Here is a 20,655-nt window from a genome sequence, read left to right as displayed (position 1 = left end):
GCTGGGCTGCGGGTCCTTGAGTGCAGTCAGCTGTGCCTGTGACCTCTTCCCTTTCATTTTTTGGACCCCATCCTTTACATCAAGTGTTCGAAAGGCGACCCCGCAGCCTTTCAAGCCTCAGCAGAGGAAAACAGTAAAACATTTCTAATAAACATGCCCTAACTCCCACCAGATGTTTGGCCTTTGAGGAGCGCGAGCGTAGTTCCTGAAGTGGCAGCGTTTGAACGCCAGCCCCACACAGCTCCCAGATGCTGGTTTTTGTGACCCTCCCTCCCCTTCCCAGGCAGGTTTGAACATTTGGTGCTGAGCACCTCAGCTGGCAAGGGGCAGTGCCCCCAGCTGCAAATAGGCTGAGGGAGGGCGAATTTTCCCCTCCCTGGGAGGGCGATGGATGTGACAGCCACGTCCCACGCTGGCGTGGGCGCTGTGTTTCCAGCTTGTCTTTCTCCTCCTCCTCCTCCTGGGGCTGCCTCTGCCATTCGAGGTGATTTGTTTTTCCTCCTTGGCTCATTTCTAAAAACAAAGCTTTATTGTTGGAGCCACCCAGAAAGGTGGCTCTCCCTCCTTCACGCTGACAAATGCATGGCCAAAAATCACTTCCCTGCGTGAGCCCCGCTGCTGGCAGCGGCTGGAGATCTCACACCGGGGCCAGAAGGGCACGTGGAGGGGATGCGAGGGCAGCAGCAGGCTTCAAAGCTCCTCTTCCATGCGATGCTGCTGCCCTGCTGCCAGCTGCCTGCCTCTTTGTGTGTGTGTGTGTTGGCTGCGGGGAGGTGCACGCTGCAGCACCTGCCCTGCGAGCAGAGAGAAATTTGGCCCTGGTGCCCTGCAGGCTCACCTGGAGCATTGGTGTGAGCCCAAACCTTCAGCCCTGATCTCCCTTCTCCTTCAGGAATCGGCTGGAACAGAGGCTTTTATCCCATGTTGCTCACAAAGATTTGAATTTTTCACTGTTTCACAGTAAAAAATTTCACACCTCTCCCCCCCAGCCCTTTCCCTCCTGGGAGAGGGGGGCACCCTCTGCCCTGCCTCGGGACAGACCCCCGGGGGCTGTTGGAGGCCCCACAAAGGGTTTGGGAGGAACCAGCCCCGCGTTTCTCCTTGCTCCCAGGGCTGCTGTCTCCTGGCTGCAGGCCTGCAGAGGCACCAAAATGGGGAAAATTCGGCTGCCCAAACTCTGCTCTCCGCCTCGCACCCTGCTGCCGGGAGGAGGATGAGTAATTTGGGGCGGCTCTGCCCGCCCAGCTTCCCAGCAGGGCTTTGGGTTTGTGTGTTTTTTGTTGTTTTTTTTTTTCCCCTCTTCATCCTAACGCGAAAGGTTAATTAGTGGCAAGCTCTACACGGCTAATTAAAGCCAGACGAGATCTTTCTTTGGCTCCTCGGAGCTGTCAGCCTTTTCCTCGCGCGCCGCCGTCCCCGCTGACGCAGCGTGCGCTAATTAACTCCTGTGCCAGACCCGGGTAATTGGGCTGCCCTTGGGGCCGGGCACTGAACACCACAGCCTGACCTCCCCCCTTTGCCCCCCAAAACCCCCCCATGCTCCGTGGGGGGCTCCACGCGTGGGCTGGGGGCGCAGCAGGAGCCGGGGATGGGGGGGGCGCAGCGCTGTGCGCCCACCAGGGGACGCCCTAAGACCGGGTCGGTGCTGCGGGGACCCCTTAGGACTCAGCACCTCCAGGACCTGGCCCTTTTGGGACCCGAAAACCCCAAGATTTGGCACCCCGGGAGATGAACGCCCCTGGAAATGGGTGCCTGGGAGCGGGCACCCCTGGAGCTGGCACCCCCGAACCTGGCACCCCCAGATCTGGCACCCCCACACCCCTTGGCACACGAACACCCCCTGGGAACACATCCTGGTACCTGGCATCCCAAAACCCATCATCCCAAGACCCAAACACCCCCAAAACCTGAGCACCCCCTGAGCCTGGCACCCCATGGCACGAGCACCCCTGGCTCCAGCCACCCCACCGCACGGCCACCTCCGGCACTCGGGACCCCCGGCACATCCCCAGGATGCTTTGACCCCCAGGGACCCCACTTCCACGCCTGGAGGATGCCCGGCCATGGCCCGGGGAGGAGGAGGACGGTGCTTTCATGGCTCCCAAAGCCACTGGGAAGGCTTGAGAGGGGCGATGAGTTGCTGATATCCCCGGGAGTGCAGCGCGAGGGCAAACAGAGCGCAGGCGGTGAAGGTCAGGGAGGTGGATGGAGTCTGCCGCCGCCAGCATCAGCTCCCTCTAAATTATTTAATAAGCGGCTCGCCTGCCAGCCTGATGTGTTTCCTTCCCTGCAGCCCCAGCGAGGCAGGGAGGGGACGTGCCTGCTTCTTGCTCCACCACCCTGTGCTCTGTCCCGCTGTCCAGCCTGCTGGTTGCAGTGGTACTGGGTGGTCCCTGGTGCAAACTGGGGGAGACTGGAGGGGAAATCTTGTTGTAAACTGCTCTAAATTTATACTTGAAGTCACCTCAGCCCTCGTGTTTCACCTCTCTGCAGTGTTTTTCTCAGTGCTGGCTTCTTCCTGGGGCTTTTTCCCCTTTTCTCACCCCCTCTCCCTCACCTCCAGGAATGGGAATTAATCCGGGAGGTTCCCCCTGCAGCCGCAGTGCCTGGTTTGACCCCACTGATCCCACCTCGTTCCCCTAACACCATCCCTTTCCCAGTGACCTTATTACCTGCTCCTGTGCGTTCAGCCCCCCCTGGCTCCCCGCACATTAGGGGGTGGTTTGCCACCAGGTGCCCCTCGTCCCCAAATCCTGCTGGGGGAAGGAGCCCCGTTATCTCCTGCTGTACCAGCAGGGCTGGCGCTGCCTGGCTCAGCCCCTGGCTGCAGCTGCTAATTAAAAACAAACGAGGAGGGGACGGATGGCAAGCGATGCACTCCATCGCTGCGCCCGAGCCACTTGATTTAAGAGCGCTGCGACTCGCTCGGATGAGTAATGTGGAAATTAAATTTTCTGCGCCTCTGGGAGGGAGAGATCTTGGCCACGATTCCCGCTCCTTCCAGAGCACCTCGCTCGCTGCCTTGAGGTGCTGGAAATGGGAAATGCAGCCCCGCGGGGACCCTTCCCTAACGCGTTTATTTCATCCACGGCCACATCTTGGATCGAGCCAGTTCGCCGGGGAGGGGGGAGAAGGTGCCAAATTGGCCCGCGCCCCGCTTGGTTCCTGACACCAGGGCAGCTGGAGGCAATCAGCGAGCGGGGGGAGCCTTTTCAGCCTTTTCCTCTCCAAAACAAGCAGCTACAGCAGCGAGGGGGGGAAATTGGCTGGGAGCAGGCAGCCAGCTCGGAGCCAGGCGGCGAGGCTGTGCCGTGCAGTTGTACGGCTCCGGCTCCTGCTTTGTTTTCTCTAATTGCACAGCCAGGCCTCCAGGGCACAGCCTGTTTCCAGCCGTGCCTTGGGACAAAGCCTGGTGCTGCGGGGCTGGGACTGGGACGTGCTGACCCAGGAACAGCGGGGAGGGCGTCCTTGGAAGGGGGACCCAGCTGGTTCGGGCTTTGCTGGGTGCCCAGCGAGCTGGTGCAGAGCCCCTGGGCAACCCCAGCTCCTTTTGCATCTGCTGCCTCGCCTGGGGCACCGAGGTGGAATTAGAGCCTGGCAGGCAAAGCCTAACCCTATAATCTCCCCCATATGAGGGAAGGAAGGCGCAGGGATCGTTCTGCAGGGCGGGCTTCAAATGAGGCGAGCCGGGGATCGGGATGCGCGCCGAGCGGCTTCATCACCCTCAATTACAGATCCCACCGTTCTGCAGGGTTTAATGACCAAAAAAACCTCCTTTTTGGTGCATTCAGTGCTCAGGTTTGGGCACTGCAGCTGACAAGCTCTGGAAAGGGGACGTGAGGGGGGGACGGCAGGGCTGCAGCTGGTGCCCCCATCCCAGGGAGGTGTCACAGATGTGCTGGCAGCGGGACCCCGCCGCACGGGGCTGTTGCCAGCACCCGGCCAGAGCAGCTGTGGCTTTCCCCAGCCGAGTCCCCGTGTCCTTGGGGGACAGAGGAGCCACCATCAGCCAGCTCTGCACCCCCACGGCGCTGCAGACCCCTTGCTGTCTTTTTGCAGGTGCCCTTTGGGTGCCTCCGAGGGTCCCCAGGGATGCCAAGGCACCTCCCCGGCCCCAAATTGGCACCGGGGGCATGGCAGCTCCCTGCCATGGCCAGCCCCTGCTCGCAGCTTCCCCCAGCACATGATGGGGTCAGACGAGAGGATTTCAGAGCTCCCTTTTGACCTTACCCATTCACGATTCTGCGGTGCCCTTTGATGGATGCATTTCGCCCCCCCTGGTTCAGTGCCCGCTGCCAATTTCCCCGCTCCTCCAGCTGGAGACATGCGCAGGGCCAGCAGCTGTAACCAAATCTGCAGCTTTAACTAAAACGATCTTGGGTTTTACCAAAAATTTGCTGTGAGTTTGGCAGCCGGGGAGGACCCTGCTCCATGGGCTCTGGCCACCTTCCAAACTCCAAGACAGGGCAAGGGCAGTGGCATGGCCCTGGCACGATAGAGGGGCCGAAAACAGCACCCGAAGGTGAGCGCGGGGGGAACAAAGCCTGTCCTGAAGCCCTGCAACAGCCTTGAGGCTGCTGACGTGCTGATAAGCAGGTGTTGTTTGCCTGCGCTCTGGAGCAAGCCCATTTTATCTCTTCCTTGTTCCAGCTGGGGAGAAAACGCCCGGCAGTTTTGCTGTAATCCGGCACGGGCCCGCCAGGCCTGTTTTTTTTTTTTTTAATATTATTTATTAATTTATTTTCTTATATATATATTTTTTTCTTTATTCCTGCAGCACCTGGAGACCTCTGGGAGGTGCCAGCAGGATCAATCCCAGCTGGGACCGCAGCCCCCACCCCTCTCCCCAGACCCTTTCCAGCAGCACTGGTGGCTCCGTGCAGGACCAGCCGAGGCGAGCGGTGTAAAATCAGTGCGTGGGCGCTAAGAAAACCTGGCTGGCACCCACCCCAAGCCACTTGTGCTGAAGGAGCCAGACACCGAGCTGATTTCAGCTGTTTTATTAGCAGGGCGATAGCACCTGTGAGTTCAGGGGCCACGGCCACTCGCAGGGTGTTTTTTTTATTATTATTATTTTTTATTTTTCCCTTTCCATAACTAACTGTAGATCCCCTCCTTTGCCTCGCCAGTGCCCTGTAGTGCTGCTGACAGCACCAGACCCTCAGCAGCTCCTCCGGAACGACATTAAACTTAAACCAAATCGCGTCGTGCGCTACAGTGCGGATGCTCGGCTGCGTTTTCCTCTCCTAACGATGGAGGCAGTGGGAATTGCAGCACCATTAATTCCTCCCTTTGCCTCCCGTGAATCTCCACAGGCTCTCCCCTCGCCCTTTGCAGCGGGTCGGAGGCTGCTGCAGCCCCGTCCCCTTTTTGTAGGGGCTCGGTGCTCGCGGCGAGGCTGGGAACGAGCCGGAGCAGCCTGCGACCAGGCTCTCAGGGTGGGAAACTGCTGCTGAGCGGGCAATAAAGGTTATTAAATGTCAGGGAGAAATAAAGCCGCATTTTTTATTATTCTCCTCCCCCCTGAAATGGTTTGGAAGTGCTTTGTGCTGCAGCGGGAGATGAGGACCGGGGCATGGCACGGCGATGAGGGACACACGGCAGAGCCGTGGGGGTGCTGGGGCATCACCTCTGGGGGTGGTGGGGGGAAAGCAGCACCGTGGGGTCTGGCCACGGCCCAGGGACCTGCAAAGAGAGGGTGAAATGCTCGTGGTGCCCTCCAAGCGGGCAGCTGGCTCGGGGATGTGCCTGGGAGCTGCTGGAGGTCACCTCCTTGGTGGCACAGGGCTGGCACCCGGCATTGGCACCTCCTCAGTGGCACAAGGATGGTTCCTGGTGTTGGCATCTCCTCAGTGGTGGCACAGGGCTGGCTCCTGGTGTCACCTCCTTGGTGGCACAGGGCTGGTTCCTGGCGTTATCAAGGTGCAGGGGTGCTGGTGGTGGCACACAGCCCTTTGGGGAGCTCCCGGCCATGGCGCACGGTGCCTTGCGTCGGGGCTGGCACCCGTGGAGATGGAAAAGCACCGGTGGGGGCTTCATCACCAGCTCACCTGGATTGTTTTCTGCTTTAACAGCATAGCTTTAATTCCTCGTTGTGGCCATAAACGCTTGTAAACACGTCCCTGGGGTGGGATGGCTTCGTCTGCCCCAGGAGCGAGCTGAGTGCACGGGGCATTGCTTTTTGCCATCACGCAGGCTGTGCTCATGAATTCCTTGCTGGGCTGTTGCCCGCCGTGTGGCAGAGCTCTGCACAAACAGCCCCTCTGCTGCTGGCTGCTGGCACTGGAACAGGGCTGAGACCCACCAAAGGGCTTCAGGAGCGCACCGCCGAGGTGGCTCTGGGGGCACCATGCAAAATGATGTTGGTTTGCATCAGTTTGGTGAATGTGAAGGAATCTTCACCCCCAAAAGGTGGATATGGGGCTCAAAAGGTGGCTGCTGTCCCTGTCCCCGTCCCATCGCCGAGGGCTGCAGGAGCCCGAGGCGAAGCCGCCTTCCTTGGCTCCTGGAGTTAATTTAATTGCTGCTCTCTCTTCTTGGTTATAGTGCTCATGAGTATGGAAGCTCTTAATGCAGAACAATTAGGGATGCAGTTCCCTGCGGATGGAGCAATTTCCTGTTTTGCTTTTTTTTTTGTTCTCTATCCAAAACCAGAGGACTGTCTGCATCTTTTGCCGAAGCCAGGGCCTCCTGAGCTCCTCTGAGATGGGAAACGCAGACAAAAAACGAGCACGTTTGCACAGAAACGGCACATCAGACACCCCACACTCATGGGCGCTTCCACTCAGAGCACAGCTGAGCTCTGTTTGCTGGGAAATATCAAAGTGTGATAAAAAAAATAGCCTGTCCATAGCCCTCTCCACCGCGCTGCCGGCTTTGAGCCACCTCGGTCACCTTCCCCTTGGTGCTGCGACTGCCAGCGGTGTCCAGGGGGACACAAAGTGCCCGTGGCGTGCCCAAACACCCCGGGGCTTTGCAGCCAGCTCCCGGGGAGCCTCCCTGCCTCCTGCCCAGCCCCGTGACGCCGCAGCTCGGGGAGCTGAGCTGGCGCTCGCCGCCGTGACCTTTGCGCTCTGCGCTCCCGTGGCTCCCAGGGGTTTGCTCCTCGCCGTGCTCCTGCGATTCGTGTTGGAAGTGGCCGGGCTTTACCAACAGCTCTGGCTGCTCTCCCTTGCCAGGGCACAATTTTGGGTGCCCTGGGGGTGATGGGGAGGCTGCGGGGTGGTCGCAACGTCTCCGCCCTGCCTCGTGTGCGCCTGGCGCGGCGCTGAGCCCGTCCGACGCACGTGGTGCAGGAGGGGGTCGGGAGCTGAGAGGGCCCCGGGGGACTCGTGGGGGCTTTTTCCTGCGTAAAGAAGGCAGCGGTGAGGATGGTGCATCTCTGACAGCCCGCTGTTGGTTCCACGTGGAGGTAAGTGGTGATGCGGCCGTGCCCCTTGCAGCCACAGGGTGGTCCTGGGGGGCTGAGCACCCCTGAAATGAGGTGTGGAGAGCTGTGCTGGGCACTGCTCTGTGCCAAATCGCAGGGGCTGCTGGCACGTTGCTGCATTTTCAGGCTCCTTTCATCTCCAGCATCCCAGCTGTGATCACCACGCAAGCGGGAGCTCAGCGCAGGCCTTGCCCCCTCCATCTTTTGCGCTTTGTCTCGACGAGATAGAGAAAAGCCCGAAATTTAAACACACACAAGTGCCAGCAGAGGAAAACGTGCAGTGGTGAAAGAAGGAATGCCTTCCACCCAGCAGGGGCCCGCAGCACCTTCCAGCTCTCTCAGATTTGGTACAAACCCCAGGTTTCCATCCCCACGCCAGCGGAGCGCAGCGCGCCGAGGCACCTGCATTCCCCCAGCCCTCTGTGAGCAGCAGGAAGCTCCGTGGCGGTGATTCAGCCAGGAATAAGGAAACGAGAGGGATTTCCCAAGCGCTGTGCAAACAGGGGCGTTCAGCATGGGAGGGCCCGGCTCTCCGCCACCAGCAGAGATTGGATTAGGAGGGATATGCGGAGGGCCAGCCTGGCAGGATGGCTTCCTTGGGCGTTTAGCAGCCAGCTCACAACCTTGTGGGGTGTTTTATGGTGTTTGTTGGGTTTTGTGGGGCTGGGTTAGCAGGGCTGTGCGGTGACAGCCCTTCCTGGAGGGGCTCCTGGGCTGGGGACGGAGGGGACGGAGCCGCCGCGGTGCTGCGTGGCCCTGGGAGGGTGCCGAGGGAAAGGGCATGGCCGTGTGCGAGGAACCCGGCAGCCTCCTCGCCCTGCAAATCCGAAGCAAATCCCTTCGCCCGTGAAATCTTGAAGGTGAGATGAAAGTGGGGCTCGGATGGCCACGTAGTGCTGTGGGATTTTCTCCATGCCACGTGCTTCTGAGCTGCTCGGCTGTGGCTGGACATGGGCACGGCCACAGTTAAGGGGCTGCCCCTCTTCTATGGGGCTCAGCTCACAGCTTGGGGTCAGCCCTGGCCCCATGATGTTTGCGTGCAGGGCTGGATTTGGGGTTTTTGTGCCCTTGAGCAGCACGGATGCTGTCGGTGCCAGCTCGCTGCGCTCCTCCCTGCGCTTCCTCCGGCCCCGCTGTTCCCTTGCAGCAGGATTTTGCATCACATCCTGCCCCAAAAACCTCGGCTCCTTTCCGGAGCTGTCGCCACCTTCCCCTGCGCTTTGTGCCATGTCCTCGAGGGCAGGCAGCGGGGCTTGCCCAAGGGCCCCTTCCCCGAAATGGAGAGGTCCTTCCCCTCCTCTCCGCTCCTTTTTCCTCCTCCCTGCCCCTCTGCGGGTGCCGGGGAGCCCTGGGGTGTTGCGAGGGAAGGGAAATAGGGCCGTGTTTTTACACGCCGCCTGCAATTTCCGAAGGCAGAGTTAATTATAATCATCGCCCTCAGCGGACCGCTAATTAGCGATGCTCTCGGCTTGCTGCTGAGCTCTGAAATTTGTCCCGGCCCCGTGGTCTCCGTCAAGGGGGGATGATCCTTATTTTGCTGCCCCCCTAAAAACAGGGGATGCTTTAACTCATTGCAGGCAGGTGATGGGGTCCCAATGCGAGGGCTGAGAAGTTTTAGGGTGTGGGAATCCCCCCCCCCTCTGTGGGGTTTTTCGCATCTCTTTGCATTGAAGACCCCCCCTCCCTGCTGTGAGCACCCCAAAATTGCCACCTGGGCACATAACGCCCCACCAGGGACCCCCTTCCCACGGGTCCCACGTCACCCGTTCCCTGTCCCCCACCCCTCACCGGGGATTTTCCCCCCCCGGTGCTCAGGGCAGACGCCAGGAGGGGTCGGGGGGAGCGGGGCCGGGTCACTGAGCGTGGGCAGGGGCAGGCAGGGGGGGACCCCAACCCCACAGGGCTCCAGCCTCATCCCACCTCAAGCTGCTTTTCCCCCGGTTCCTCCCCCTTTTCCTTTTCTCCCCCTGCCTCCAATTCTTATTTTTCCCTGGGGAGAAGCGAAGCAGGCAGCTCACAGCCCTCAGGAGGGGCTTGAAAAATGGGGGGGGGGACACCAAAAAACAGCTGAAGGGGATGGAAAAGGTTGGGAAATCCCTTCTCGATGGGGAGGAATTTATATTTATACGCTCCGTATTTTGGATAGCTGTGTGTATGGAGAAGCTGGGGGGGGGGGCGAGCAGCGTGGGGGGGTCCTGTTTGTAGGGTGCCCACCGCAGGGCACGGGGAGGGGGCCGGGGCGGCTGTGGGGGAGCCGTGAACCGTGGCGAAATTGCACAAAGGGCTCTTCCTTCCCTCCTTCCTTCCTTCCTTGCTTCCTTCCTCTTCCTCCCAGCCGGCGCCGCAGCAGCCGCTGCGCTGTGTGCGTGCCTGCGTGGGCGGCCTGGGGGGGGGGGGAGAGAATGGGGACAGGGACGGGGATGGGGACAGGGACGGGGCATGCGTGAGCCCCTCGGGCCCCGCATCGTGCCCAAGGTGCCCACCACGCCGATGCTGCTCGCCCCAGGCGATGTGACGCTGCTCCTGGGCGCAGGTAAAGCGATTTATTTTTTGGGGGGAGGATGCGAGCTGGGGTGGGGGCAGCTCTGCTGAGACCCCCTGCGAGGACAGGCCTCGTTGGGGTGATGTGAGGAGGGTTTAATCCATCGCGTTCCCCCGTTGTGTGCCGGGTGAGGGGCTGGAAATGGGGGTTGTGGGGTGGATGGCTCCGTTTTGGGGCTCCCTGGGGTGTGCGTGCATGAGGGGGGGGATGTCCTGGGTGCCCTTTTCATGGGGTGGGAGCTGTGCCGTGCTGAGTTAGAGCTGGAGCCGCTGCTGGGCACAAAAAGCTGCCTTAGGTGCAAGGCAAGGGCTGCTCAGGAGACATTTAATCCCCCCCCCGAAGCATCAAAGCCCCGGGGAGCTGCCGCCTGGTGCCCGGAGGCAGCGGGGCGAGCGGGGATTTTGGGGTCCCTGGGGCAGTTTGGGGTCCCAGGCTGAGCGAGGAGGTTTTGGGGAGCCAGGCGCAGAAAAGGGAGCCCAGCAAAGGGGCTGGGCAAGGACGGGGCAGGATTAAACCCCGATAACACAGCCCCTGTCCTTGCTGCCCGCACGGGGAGCCGAGCTCGGGGAGGGGGAGTTTGGGCTCCGGCGAGTCCAGGGTTGTTTAAACGAGGAGGGGTCTGCGCCTGGAAATATCCCCGGGCCACTTTGGGAGGAGGCCCCCCGGATTTATGGCATTTGCGGGGCATTTTGCGGTTTGCTTGGGGCCGCGGGGGGGTGAGCGGGGCTGAGCAGGACCGACCAGTTCCCAGGAGGAAACAGGACGTTCCCTTACAGCACCGGGAGCTTTCCTTGGCAGGAGCCAAGCTTTTTGGCCACGGCACCTTCACACAGCCCAGCAGGGACACCCGGCTCCGGGACACCCAGTTCTGGGACACCCTAATGCAGGACACCCCATTTTGGCTGCCTGCTGGGCTCGGGGTGTGCTGCGGGGGGTATCTGGGACCCTAATGCAGGTCCCCGATGGGCTGCAGCGTGGAAAGGTGCCAGGGCTGAGCAGTGCCAAAATATTTCCTCCTGTCTTTCCCCTTCCCCCCGGTGCGGGGTGCAGATGGGCTGGGGGTCCCCAGCGGCTTCCCGAGCTCCCTCCTTGAGCTTTTGGGAGCAGAGAGACCCCAGGAACGTGTCCCCATAGCTCCAAGAGGGCAGGCAGAGGGTTTCCAATTTAATGACAGCGTTGAGCTGGAAGTTTCCCACTAGGAGCAGAGGCTCCTGCCCATGGGAGAGCATCGCTCCCTTGGCGGGAGCACCGGCAGCCTCGGTGAGGCTCTGGGGCTGGTTTTCTCTCTCCTGGTGTGCCATTTCTTCATTTTTTTTTTTAGGGGGTGAAGGAATTTGGCTGCACACCCAGGCTGGGTGGTCCCGGCCAGGAAGGATGCGCTGGGAGCAGGCTGGGGGTGGGGAGCAGTGCGAAATGTCAGACAGCTTCCAAGAGGTGTGGGGGACAAGTCACGAGCTTCCAACCTTTTTAAAATTTAAAATTCAGGATAAATTCAGGATATTTCCTGCAGGAAGCACCTCCTTCCAATTCCCTTGCCCCTCGCAGCCGGAGCCAGGCGTTAACCTCCCCTGCTTAAACGCTGCTCACGCTGGCAAGCCCAAACCTCTCGGGAAAGCTCCCCCTTTTCCTTCTCCTCCAGAAATCCAGCCGAGCAGATCCGTGCCTTGGGATGGCTCCTGGAAGGAGGGACAGCTCCTGGAGCTGCCTTTCTGCGCCTGCCCCCCACCCCGGACTGCTTTTTCTTGGTTGTGGTGCTCCTTGGCTGCTGTGCCCTTGGGGAGATGCAGATTAAACGTGTGCCAGCTGCCCCTGGGGGATAGGGATGTGCTGGAGGATGCTCGCTGGGAGGAAGGCTGTGGTCTGCCTCGCCTGCCTGGCCGAGCTGGGTGAGCAGAGCCCGGGGGATGCCGGAGCTGGGTGATGCTGAAGCTCCTTGAGCTGTAGCAATGCTCCTGAGCAGCCCCAAGGCCTCTTTTTATCCCTTCTGCTCCCCAAATCAAAGCAGTAATGGCTTTTATAGGAGAGTGAGGCCCCAGGCTGTGTGTGACGGTGGTGGGAGCTCGGGTTTTGGTCCCTATTTTGGCTCCCAGATCCATTGCGCAGAGCAGTGGCAGCGCTGCGTAGCGGGCACGGGGCGGCCTTTGGGCTCCTGGAGCTCTTCTGGGGGGCTGGGAGAAGCAGGACGGGCACCCGGCACCTTAAAGCACCCTTTGTGCCCTTGGTTGGGTGGCAGTGTTTAATCACGGGCTGCTGAGAGCGTGGTTAAAGCCTTTTGGATGTCCTGGAGCAGAGAGGGGCTCCCAGTGCCGCCCACAGCCCCGGGCAGGTCCCTGCTGAGCTCGTGAGCTGCAGGTACCCGCTGTGAGTCCTGGCTCTTGCTCAGATCGCACCCCAAATTCTCCCTGCTGGAGGGCCATGGTCTGTGCGTGATGAGGATGCCAGGAAAAAAAATAAATCCATGTGTTTTAGAGGAAAAGCCAGCTCCTGGAGCCGGCGCAGGGGCTGGTGGTGGCAGCGGTGCCACCCGTCTGCTGCACACTCCTGGCACGGCTTGGGGACGAAGGGAGGAGGCTTTGGGGACAAAACAAGGCTCTGGACGACCTCTCGAGGAGGTCTCGGCTCCATCCGTGCAGAAAGGACGTTGCGGATGCCCCGGGAGGCCGGGCTGGGGGTGGATGGATGAGGCAGGCAAGCGGCCAGCTGTTTTTTTTTTGGCAACGCCTGCTCTGCTGCCCTGGGAGGACGATGCTGCCGCTGGTTTGCTGCCTGCAGCAGTGTCCTTGCAGCTCCTCCTGGGTCCTGGGGCACGGAGACACCGGTGCCAACGTCAGGGAGGGTTGGAGAGCAGGGATTTGGGTTCTCCTGGCCCCGGGGGCCGGTAGCAGAGGCTGTGGCCAGCATCCCCTCACCCCAAAGGGGCCGGGGATGAGGCTCCGGGGGTGATGACGAGCGTGTTTGCTGCCTGCTGGCTTGTGCCGGCCCAGTTTCACCCATCAAGCCACGAGATGTCACATCCCAGAGGCTCACGTTGCCTCTTTTCTGGGCTAAAGGATGAAAAACCCTCCTAAAGGGTGCGGGGAGCACGTGAGCACCACGGGGGCTTTACCATTTCTGTGGGATGGGGAGCAGCCCCCTCTGGCCACCCGGGGTGCCCCTGTCCTGTCCCTTACAGCTGCTGATGGGCACCGTGGGGACCTGGGGGCTCCTCTCCCTGCTGGTTCCTGGGGTCGTCCCCTCACTCTGGTCCTTCCCCCGTCCCTCAGATGCCCCGCGGTAACCCGTCCCCATCGGCGATGGCCTCCACACCCCGCTGAGGAACAAGAGGACGAGCACCCAGCCGATCCGACCACCACCACCCCCTCCCCGCGACAGCCATGGAGGCCCCCCTGGAGGTGCCCGTAGGGAACCTCATCGACTTCGACACCGAAACACCCACCCGTGCCCCCTCGGAGCCTTCTCCCGGGGATGTCCCCAGCGGCAACGGGCACGTGGGGGACGTGGCCGGGGAGGAGAGCGATGCCACCGAGTCTGCGGACAGCGACCACGAGGCGGGCGGCTCGCCAACGCGCTGGGGCGGCCGCCGCCGCTCGTCCTCCGCCGAGTCCTTCTCCTCCAGCCAGAGCACCGAGTCGGCCAGGGACGAGGCGACGGCCGAGCGCCGGGATTTCATGCGGCACTACGTGGAGAAAATCTTCTCCGGGGGGTGAGGGAGAAGGGGAGCAGCCCCCGGGGCCCCTCGCCGCGGCTCGGCGCACAGCGAGCGTGAGGAGCAGCAGGGGCGCTTGGCTCAGCTCGGGGGCTGAGCGGCTGTCTCTGCTGCTCAGCTTCTCCTCTGGCTGTTGTGGTTTTTTTCTTCTCCCTCCTCCCTTTTGGCCTGCCTCCTGCCTGGGGGGGAGAAAAGAGCAGCGTGAGCGGGAGGATGGCAAAAAGGATGCGCCCCGTGCCGGCCCCTTGTGCCAGGACGCTGCCAAAAGGGTGCTGGGTGGGAGCTGAGCCGTCACCCTGCCGTGCAGGGGGTGCCGGGCACGCCCTCAGCTCTGATGGTTTTTATTTCCCCCTTTTCCCGTTTCAGAGAGGATCTGGACCAGGAGGAGAAGGCCAGGTTTGGGGAGCTGTGCAGCGGCGAGGACGGGAAGGGCAGGGAATGGTTCGCGAGATACGTCAGCGCCCAGGTGAGGGGGCAGGGGGGCAGCGTGTGCCGGGGGCTTGGGCAGAAAGCCGAGTCCTGGGGGATCTGTCGGTGCCCTGGAGCTGTGTTTTTGGAGGGCAGGGACTCGGGGAAAGGGAAGATTTTCAGTGCAGAGTGAATGAACTCATCTCAGACGCACGATCGGTGCGAGGTGGGAGAGGAGCCGCCTGCTCGCCTTGGAGCCAAACGCAATCAGCACCCAGAAACTCCCCGCTCCCTCCCTCCCAAACCAAAGCCGAGGTGCACACCGCGCTGTCTGAGCTTTCTGCCCACCTCCCTGCGCCGGGATTTGGGGGGCTGAAGCCGCCCGTGCCAAACCCAACCCCGCTTGTGCCCGCAGCGCTGCAACTCCAAGTGCGTCTCGGAGCCGACCTTCTACCGCCTCATGCAGTCTTTCGCCCTCGTGCTCTTTGAGTAAGTCCCGGGGGGATTTCGGCTTCGTTGTCATCCCCCCCCCGAGATCAGAGCCACCTGGTGCCATCGCTGGGTGTCCTCCTCAAATCCCCGCTCCAGGTGCCACCAGATGGACGACTTCAGCCCCGCCAAGAACCTGATGACCATGTGCTTCACCTACTTCTACATCGGTGAGGGGCACCCACGGGTGCCAAGTGCTTCGGGTGCGGGTGCCGAGCCCGCTGCCCCCTCTTTGGAGGTGGAGGCTGAGCCCCCGGTGGTGTCACCCCCCAGGGAAGAGCCACGCGTTGCCCCTGGAGGCCAAGGAGAAGCCCACGGGCAGCATCGACTCCTACCTGAGGTCGGCCAACAGCTGGCTGGCCGAGAAGAAGGACATCGCCGAGAGGCTGCTGAAGAACACCTCGGCCAGGACGGAGAACGTCAAGGGCTTCTTCGGGGGCCTGGAGACCAAGCTGAAGGGTCCCGCGGCCAGAAAAAGCCAGTGGGTACCCCCGGGGCGGGCAGGGGGCCCGGAGAGGTGGAGGGACACCCGAGGTGGGGTCGTAGTGGCCACGGGGAGGGGGTTTGGGGCATGGTCCCGTGGGTTTTTACGCTGGGCGCCGGGCACCTGGTGGCCTGGGAGCCCCGTGTCCTCACGGGAATGGGGGTACGTGGGTTCAGGGGGCGGTGGCACCGCTTTTGGGGTCTCCCGCGTGGCCTGGGTGCGGGGCTCTGCTCCTCTGGCTGCTTTTCTCGGGGGCTGACGCTGGTTTCTGTGCCGCAGCGAGGGTGAGGACAGGCCGAAGGAGAGGCTGAAGAAGACGGGTGAGTGGAGGCAGAGCTGCGGAACGGCGACAGCACCCCCGGGGCGAGGGCTGGAAGCTGTGGGGTGGGCAGAGGACCGAGCTGTCTGTCCCAGAGTGCCCCAAAGGGGCTCCAAAGTGCCCCAGCACCCTCCTGGGACAGCCATGTCCCAGATCAGGGCTAATTCCTGCCCCCAAAACGCAGCCAAGGGCTCACAAACCGTGCCATCGGGCACCGAGGGGGGGACACGCGGGGTTTTATGGCATGGTGGGGCGGGGGGTGCCACCCGGTGTGACTGCCCTGTCCCCACAGTTTCCGTGCAGAGCCCGGAGGAGGAGAAGAAAGGGGAGAAGATCTACCTGTACATGCACCTCAAGCAGCAGCCCATCTGGTAAAGCTGGGGCCGGCTGGCTCGTGCCCGTCTTTGCCCCTTTGCCCACGGGATGGGCAGCGCGGGGGTTTCCCCCAAAACGGGGCCAAATTCGCTGGATTCGTTTCAGCACCTCCCAGCCCTTGGGATGGGATGGGATGGGATGGGATGGGATGGGATGGGATGGGATGGGATGGGGTGGGGTGGGGGGGAATATAAGGGGAGGTGTGGGGTGGCCCCACTGATGCCCCGTCCCTCCCCGCAGGCACAACCTGCGCTTCTGGAACGCCGCCTTCTTCGACGCCGTGCACTGCGAGCGCAGGAAGCGCTCCCCCACCACCAGGTAGGACCCTCCACCCCAAAAAAAACCTCCTAAGGATGGGGATGGGGAGGTTTTCCAGCTCGTTTTGCATCTTTGTTCCCCGAAGGAAGGCTTGGATAGCCCAGGCGGGGTTCAGCCTGCTGCGGCTCGTCCTGCCAGCAGCTCCTGAGCCAGGGGAGGGGACGCCCTGGTCCCCACAGTGTCCCCAAGGGGGCCGTGCAGGGGGCAGGCGTGGAGCACCCAGCGTTTTGGCAGCCCCTTTCCCAGCAGTGAAGGCAGACCAGGGAGCAGCCAGCCCTCCTGCCCCCAGCCCCGACCACGACAACCCCTCGGGATGCTCGGCTGGCTCCATCTCTCTCCTCTTTTTTTTTGCTTTCCTTCCCCAAACCGACCAGAAAAAAAAAAAAAAAAGAAGCTGTCGAGCGGCGACGCAGCTGGAACCACATTTGCTTCGATTAAGCCCCAAATTAGCAGCAGCAAATGTCTCTTCCTCAATTAATCCCAGGGCTGAGCCCGGTGAAGGAAGGAGCTTTGGGGGAGCACCCTGGGGAGCTCCGAGCACCTCGGGGGGGCTGAGAGGTGGTGGCCACAGGGGGAACGGGGCTGGGGGTTGAGCCCCCAGGGGGCTGGCACCCTGCAGGCTGGGTTCGAGGTGCCAGGTTTGGTGTCTGGCCACGGCAAGGGGCCGCGGGGCGCTCGGCGGTGCCTTGGTGGCCGTGTCCTGCCCTGCAGGAGGAGGCTTCTCCCCTGGGGAGGGAGGGCAGGGGCCGGGGTGGGAGGGAAGGTGACAGCACTAAACTCCTTTTTTTCTCTCTTTTTCCCCTCCCTCCGCCTCTAACCCCCTCTCTCCGTCTGTTCTTCTCCCCCTTTGCCCTGCGCCCGTCTCTCTTGCATGACCCGTAACACGCGACTTTTCTCGGCCCCGTTTCTGCTTCTGCTCCAGAGGGGACGCTGGGGAGGAAGAGGAGAAGAGGTGCGTGCCCGCCCGCATTTCTTCCTCGCTTTGCCTTCGCCCCAAACCCCTCCCCAGCCTGGCTGCTTTCTCCTGAACGCTGCTTTTTGGGAAGAAACCCGGCCCCACGCGAGCTGTGCCGCCGCAGCCGGGGACCCCCTGCTGCTGCTGGGGACCCCGGGGAGCTGCCACGGAAAAGGGGCTGTGTCCCGGGCAGGTTTGGGGCACAAAATGGGGAAAATCATCCCCCTGTGTGGGGAAATCTGCCCTCGCTGCAGAGGAGGCTGCGCGTTGCCATCAGGAGCACGGCCTCCGGGATGCAAAGCTCAGATCAGAGCCGGGCGCTGGGTGCTGGGATCGGGGTGTCTGCAGCAGCTGATCCCAAAAACGAAGGGCTCCGGGCCATGGCAGCAGCAGGAGGGTGAGGGCAGGGGGTTGGCCACGTGCCGAAGGCGTGCACAGGAGCTGGGTGGCTCCGAATTTGTTTGGATGAAGCCTGGGGAGCCGCGGTGCCGCTGGGGGTGAGCGAGGCTGAGCCCTGCCAGCCCGGTGGGTGCGAGCCCAGGGCACATCCTGGGGGTCTCCTGGGCAGGAGCTGGCAAGGGGCAACCCCTGAAAGGGCTGAGAGGCTTCCCTGGGCCAGCACAGCAAAAAAAGAAAAAAAAAAAAAAAAAACCAACACAAAACAAAACATAAAAAGGCAGGAAAAAAAGTTTCAGACCTGCTGCTTCTCACAGCGGGCCAGTGAGATCTGTGAAGTTTTGCTGCCAGATCTCAAAGCCCCTCAATCTGATTCTTCTGCTTTCTTTTCAGCCTCCAGAGCTGAATATGATTTATTTTAATTTTTTTATTTGCTATTGTTAGCTTTATCTTGGAGAAATTACTTTAAAAAGATCGTTTAAAACATCCCATATGCGCTTCCAGAGCTGTCCCAATACCCGGCTCAGCCGCTGTGACCAAAGGCTCAGCTCAGCGGCTTTCTGAGGCCGGGGTTGGGCTGGCTTTGGTGGCAGGCTGGGTGAATCTCTCAACCTTTGGGTGAATCTCTCATCCTTTTCCAGTTTCAGCAACAAAATTTTGCTCGATCTCCCCTATCCCTCTCCTTGGGGGCCATTCCCACCTGGCAGCACCTCGGTCCCGCTCGGCGTGCGCTCCTGCTCGGTCCGCTCCTGCTCTCCTCCTCCTCCTCTTCCTCCTCCACATTTATATATTTCTTCTGTCCCTGTTTCTCCTTGCCTTTCCTCTTTTCCCTGCCTGTTCCCTCACCTGGTTTCTCGGCGGGGGGCTGGCTTCCCCCTGGAGCTGGGCTTTCCCCAGGGCGCATGCACTGCGCTGTGCCGGCACCGCCTGAGCCCCGCCGCGGTGCCCCTGCTGCCCTTCTCAGCATGACTTTCTGCCCCAGAGCCCCCCCAGCGGGACCCCCGTCCTTTCAAACCCCCCTTTTCTTTAAGGAGATGATGCTCCGGGTGCGTTTGCCGGGGGGCGCGGCAGAGCTGGGGCACCCTCGAGGATTTGGGGATGTGCTGTGATTTGGGGACCTGGCTTCAGCTGCTGAGCGGGGATGGGATGGGGACAGGTACGAGGGGTACAAAAACCCTCCTGCAGCACTGCAGAGGGGTGGGGGTGTTTGGGGAGCAGCTTTTTGGGGCGCTCTGGGAGCTGGAAACCCCACGGCACTGGGGGGAGAGGTGCTGCAGGTGGGGCTGCTCCAGGATTTTGGCCCTGCAAGCCCCCTGCTCACCCTCCCATCCCAAAATGAAGGCACCACGAGTGCGACGCGAGCTCGGTGCTGGAGTGGCCGTGCTATTTCCTAGCTGAAGAGGACCTCGTCCCCGGGTACCTCTTCTTTTGCCCCAAAACAACAGGTTGGGTGGAGGCGTGCGCACCTGAGCCCATCCAGCACGGGGCGCTCTCCGGCAGCCAGCGGGCCCGGAGGTGTCCCCGTGCCCTTGGTGACACGGAGAGGGGGATGCAGGAGGTTTGGGGGGGGTCGGTGGTGCCAAAGGGGCTCGTTCCTTGCAGGGAGAAGTGGTGCCACATGACGCAGGAGGAGCGGGACGACAGCCTGCGCTTCAACGAGAACATCACCTTCGGGCAGCTGGGGTGAGCGGGGCGCGGGGACAGCGCCGTGGGTCCTTGCCAAGGGTGGTGGGACGCTGTGTCCCCTCCCTCGGGGACATCCCGTGTGGTGGGGAAATGGGGCAGAGCATCCTCGGTGCTCCTTGCTGGGACCTGCTCCTGCCCTTTGCGTTGTCGCGCGACCGAGCATCATCAGCCGGCAACCGGGGAGGAAGAGGAGGGTGGCGGGGAGGGAGGGAGGGAGGGAGGGAGGAAGGGCAGCCTGGCCCTGCCCTCGCCGAGCATCTCCGCCCTTCCTCAGCACCTTCATCCACAACATGCTGGCGTTCGGCCTCAACAAGAAGCTCTGCAGCGACTTCCTCAAGAAGCAGGCGACGATCGGCAACTTGGACGAAGGTAGGGATGGGATTTGGGGGGGGGGGGGGACACCCCCTGGCCTCGCTGGGACGCTCCGGCACCACCCCAGCTCCTCTTTCCTTCTCCTCCCCAGAGCAATACAAGCTGCTGAGCGACCACATCGAGCAGATGGCCACCGAGTAGCCGCCCGGCCGGCACGGCACAGCGGCAGCGAGACGGCGGCCAGAGCAGTTGGGGAGAAAAAGGGGCCCCGAATAAATCTGGGCTGCTCGGGGGTCGCGCACGCGCTCGCAGAGCTGCCCCCCACCTGCATGAGCATCCGCCAACCCTTAGAGCTGCGCCGTGGGCAGCCCGTAGAAGTAGGAGCCAAACAGCCCCCGTCCCTCGCCGGAGCCTCCCGCGTCTGTTTTCGGAGCAGGCGGACCCAGAAATGGGGTTTTTGTCGGGTAAAAACAAGCGGACAAAGGGAGAAACAAACAAAAAAAGCCTAAAAAAAAAATAATAATAATACAAGAGAGAAAGCAAGATGAAAAAGAAAGCAGCTGCTGCAGCCCCCCTGTGCCTGGGGACTTCATTGCTGTGTCCTCAGCCCCCTCCAAAATGCTGCTTGGGGGCTTCAGTGCTCGTAGCAGCGGGGTCTGGAGCAAAATGTTGTGGGGTGAGGAGCTGCTGAATGCGTTTGCTGCTCGATGCCTTCTCGAGGCTGGTGTGGACGGTGGAAAATCCGGAGGAAACGAGGCTGCGAGCCTCCTGCATCCCCCCGCAGCGAGGCACCAGGTTGGCAGCACCTGGTTCCAGGGGGCTGTTAAAGGAATTAGGGGTTTTGGGGCACTTGAGGGGCTTTTTGTCCAGGGATTTGGGGTGTGGGGCACGGCAGGAGGGGCTGCTTGGGGTGGGCAGGAGGTCGTGCTGCGCTGCGCAGCGGGGTGGCACTGGTGGCTTCCCTCGCTGTGTAAGGTTCCCTGGGAGGTGTGGGGAAACTTTTTGCTTGGGAAAACCACCCTACAATCTCTATATGGCCCTGTGCATGGAGAGCAAACAGCATTTGTGCCACACCATCAGCCTCCACCCGCAGGACACCAGCCATGGCCTCAGGCACGAGCGCAGGGCGAGGGGGCAGCGGTGCTCGGTGCCAGGCTGTTTGGGGGGACACAAGCAGCAGCTGGGGGGTTCCCTGTAGGGTTTTTCCGCTCAGATTTGCTGTGTTTGCTTTTCCCT

At 61.7% G+C, this 20,655-nt stretch overlaps 1 protein-coding gene across 6 annotated transcripts; it reads left to right on the top strand.

Moving 5' to 3' along the window:
• The first annotated feature begins 7,085 nt into the window (after positions 1-7,085).
• On the top strand, positions 7,086-19,962 carry KIAA0513. Of its 6 annotated transcripts, XM_082770118.1 has the most exons (13): positions 9,807-9,962; positions 13,235-13,674; positions 14,044-14,143; positions 14,501-14,574; positions 14,674-14,744; positions 14,848-15,055; positions 15,338-15,378; positions 15,670-15,748; positions 15,993-16,070; positions 16,993-17,022; positions 19,024-19,104; positions 19,382-19,476; positions 19,571-19,962. In XM_082770118.1, exons 2-13 carry the CDS (start codon positions 13,346-13,348, stop codon positions 19,618-19,620), a joined length of 1,236 nt encoding a protein of 411 aa, XP_082626244.1. In that variant the 5' UTR covers positions 9,807-9,962; positions 13,235-13,345; the 3' UTR covers positions 19,621-19,962. The 6 variants fall into 6 exon arrangements, with proteins under 6 accessions (XP_082626242.1, XP_082626243.1, XP_082626244.1 ...); XM_082770119.1 differs by lacking the exon at positions 16,993-17,022; XM_082770120.1 differs by lacking the exons at positions 19,024-19,104; positions 19,382-19,476; positions 19,571-19,962 and adding an exon at positions 18,453-18,474.
• Positions 19,963-20,655: the final 693 nt, after the last annotated feature.

The sequence above is a fragment of the Aythya marila genome (genome assembly GCF_965140915.1).
Source record: "Aythya marila genome assembly, chromosome: 12".
Taxonomy (NCBI): Eukaryota; Metazoa; Chordata; class Aves; order Anseriformes; family Anatidae; genus Aythya; species Aythya marila.
This window is presented reverse-complemented; position numbering and strand designations above follow the sequence as displayed.

Bases quoted from the DNA above. Each gene is read 5' to 3' on its own strand.
- KIAA0513 (XM_082770116.1), top strand. From the start codon at position 13,346: ATGGAGGCCCCCCTGGAGGTGCCCGTAGGGAACCTCATCGACTTCGAC. The intron at 13,675-14,043 runs GTGAGGGAGAAG...TTCCCGTTTCAG, and splicing joins GAGAAAATCTTCTCCGGGGG to AGAGGATCTGGACCAGGAGG. The intron at 15,749-15,992 runs GTAAAGCTGGGG...CCCTCCCCGCAG, and splicing joins CTCAAGCAGCAGCCCATCTG to GCACAACCTGCGCTTCTGGA.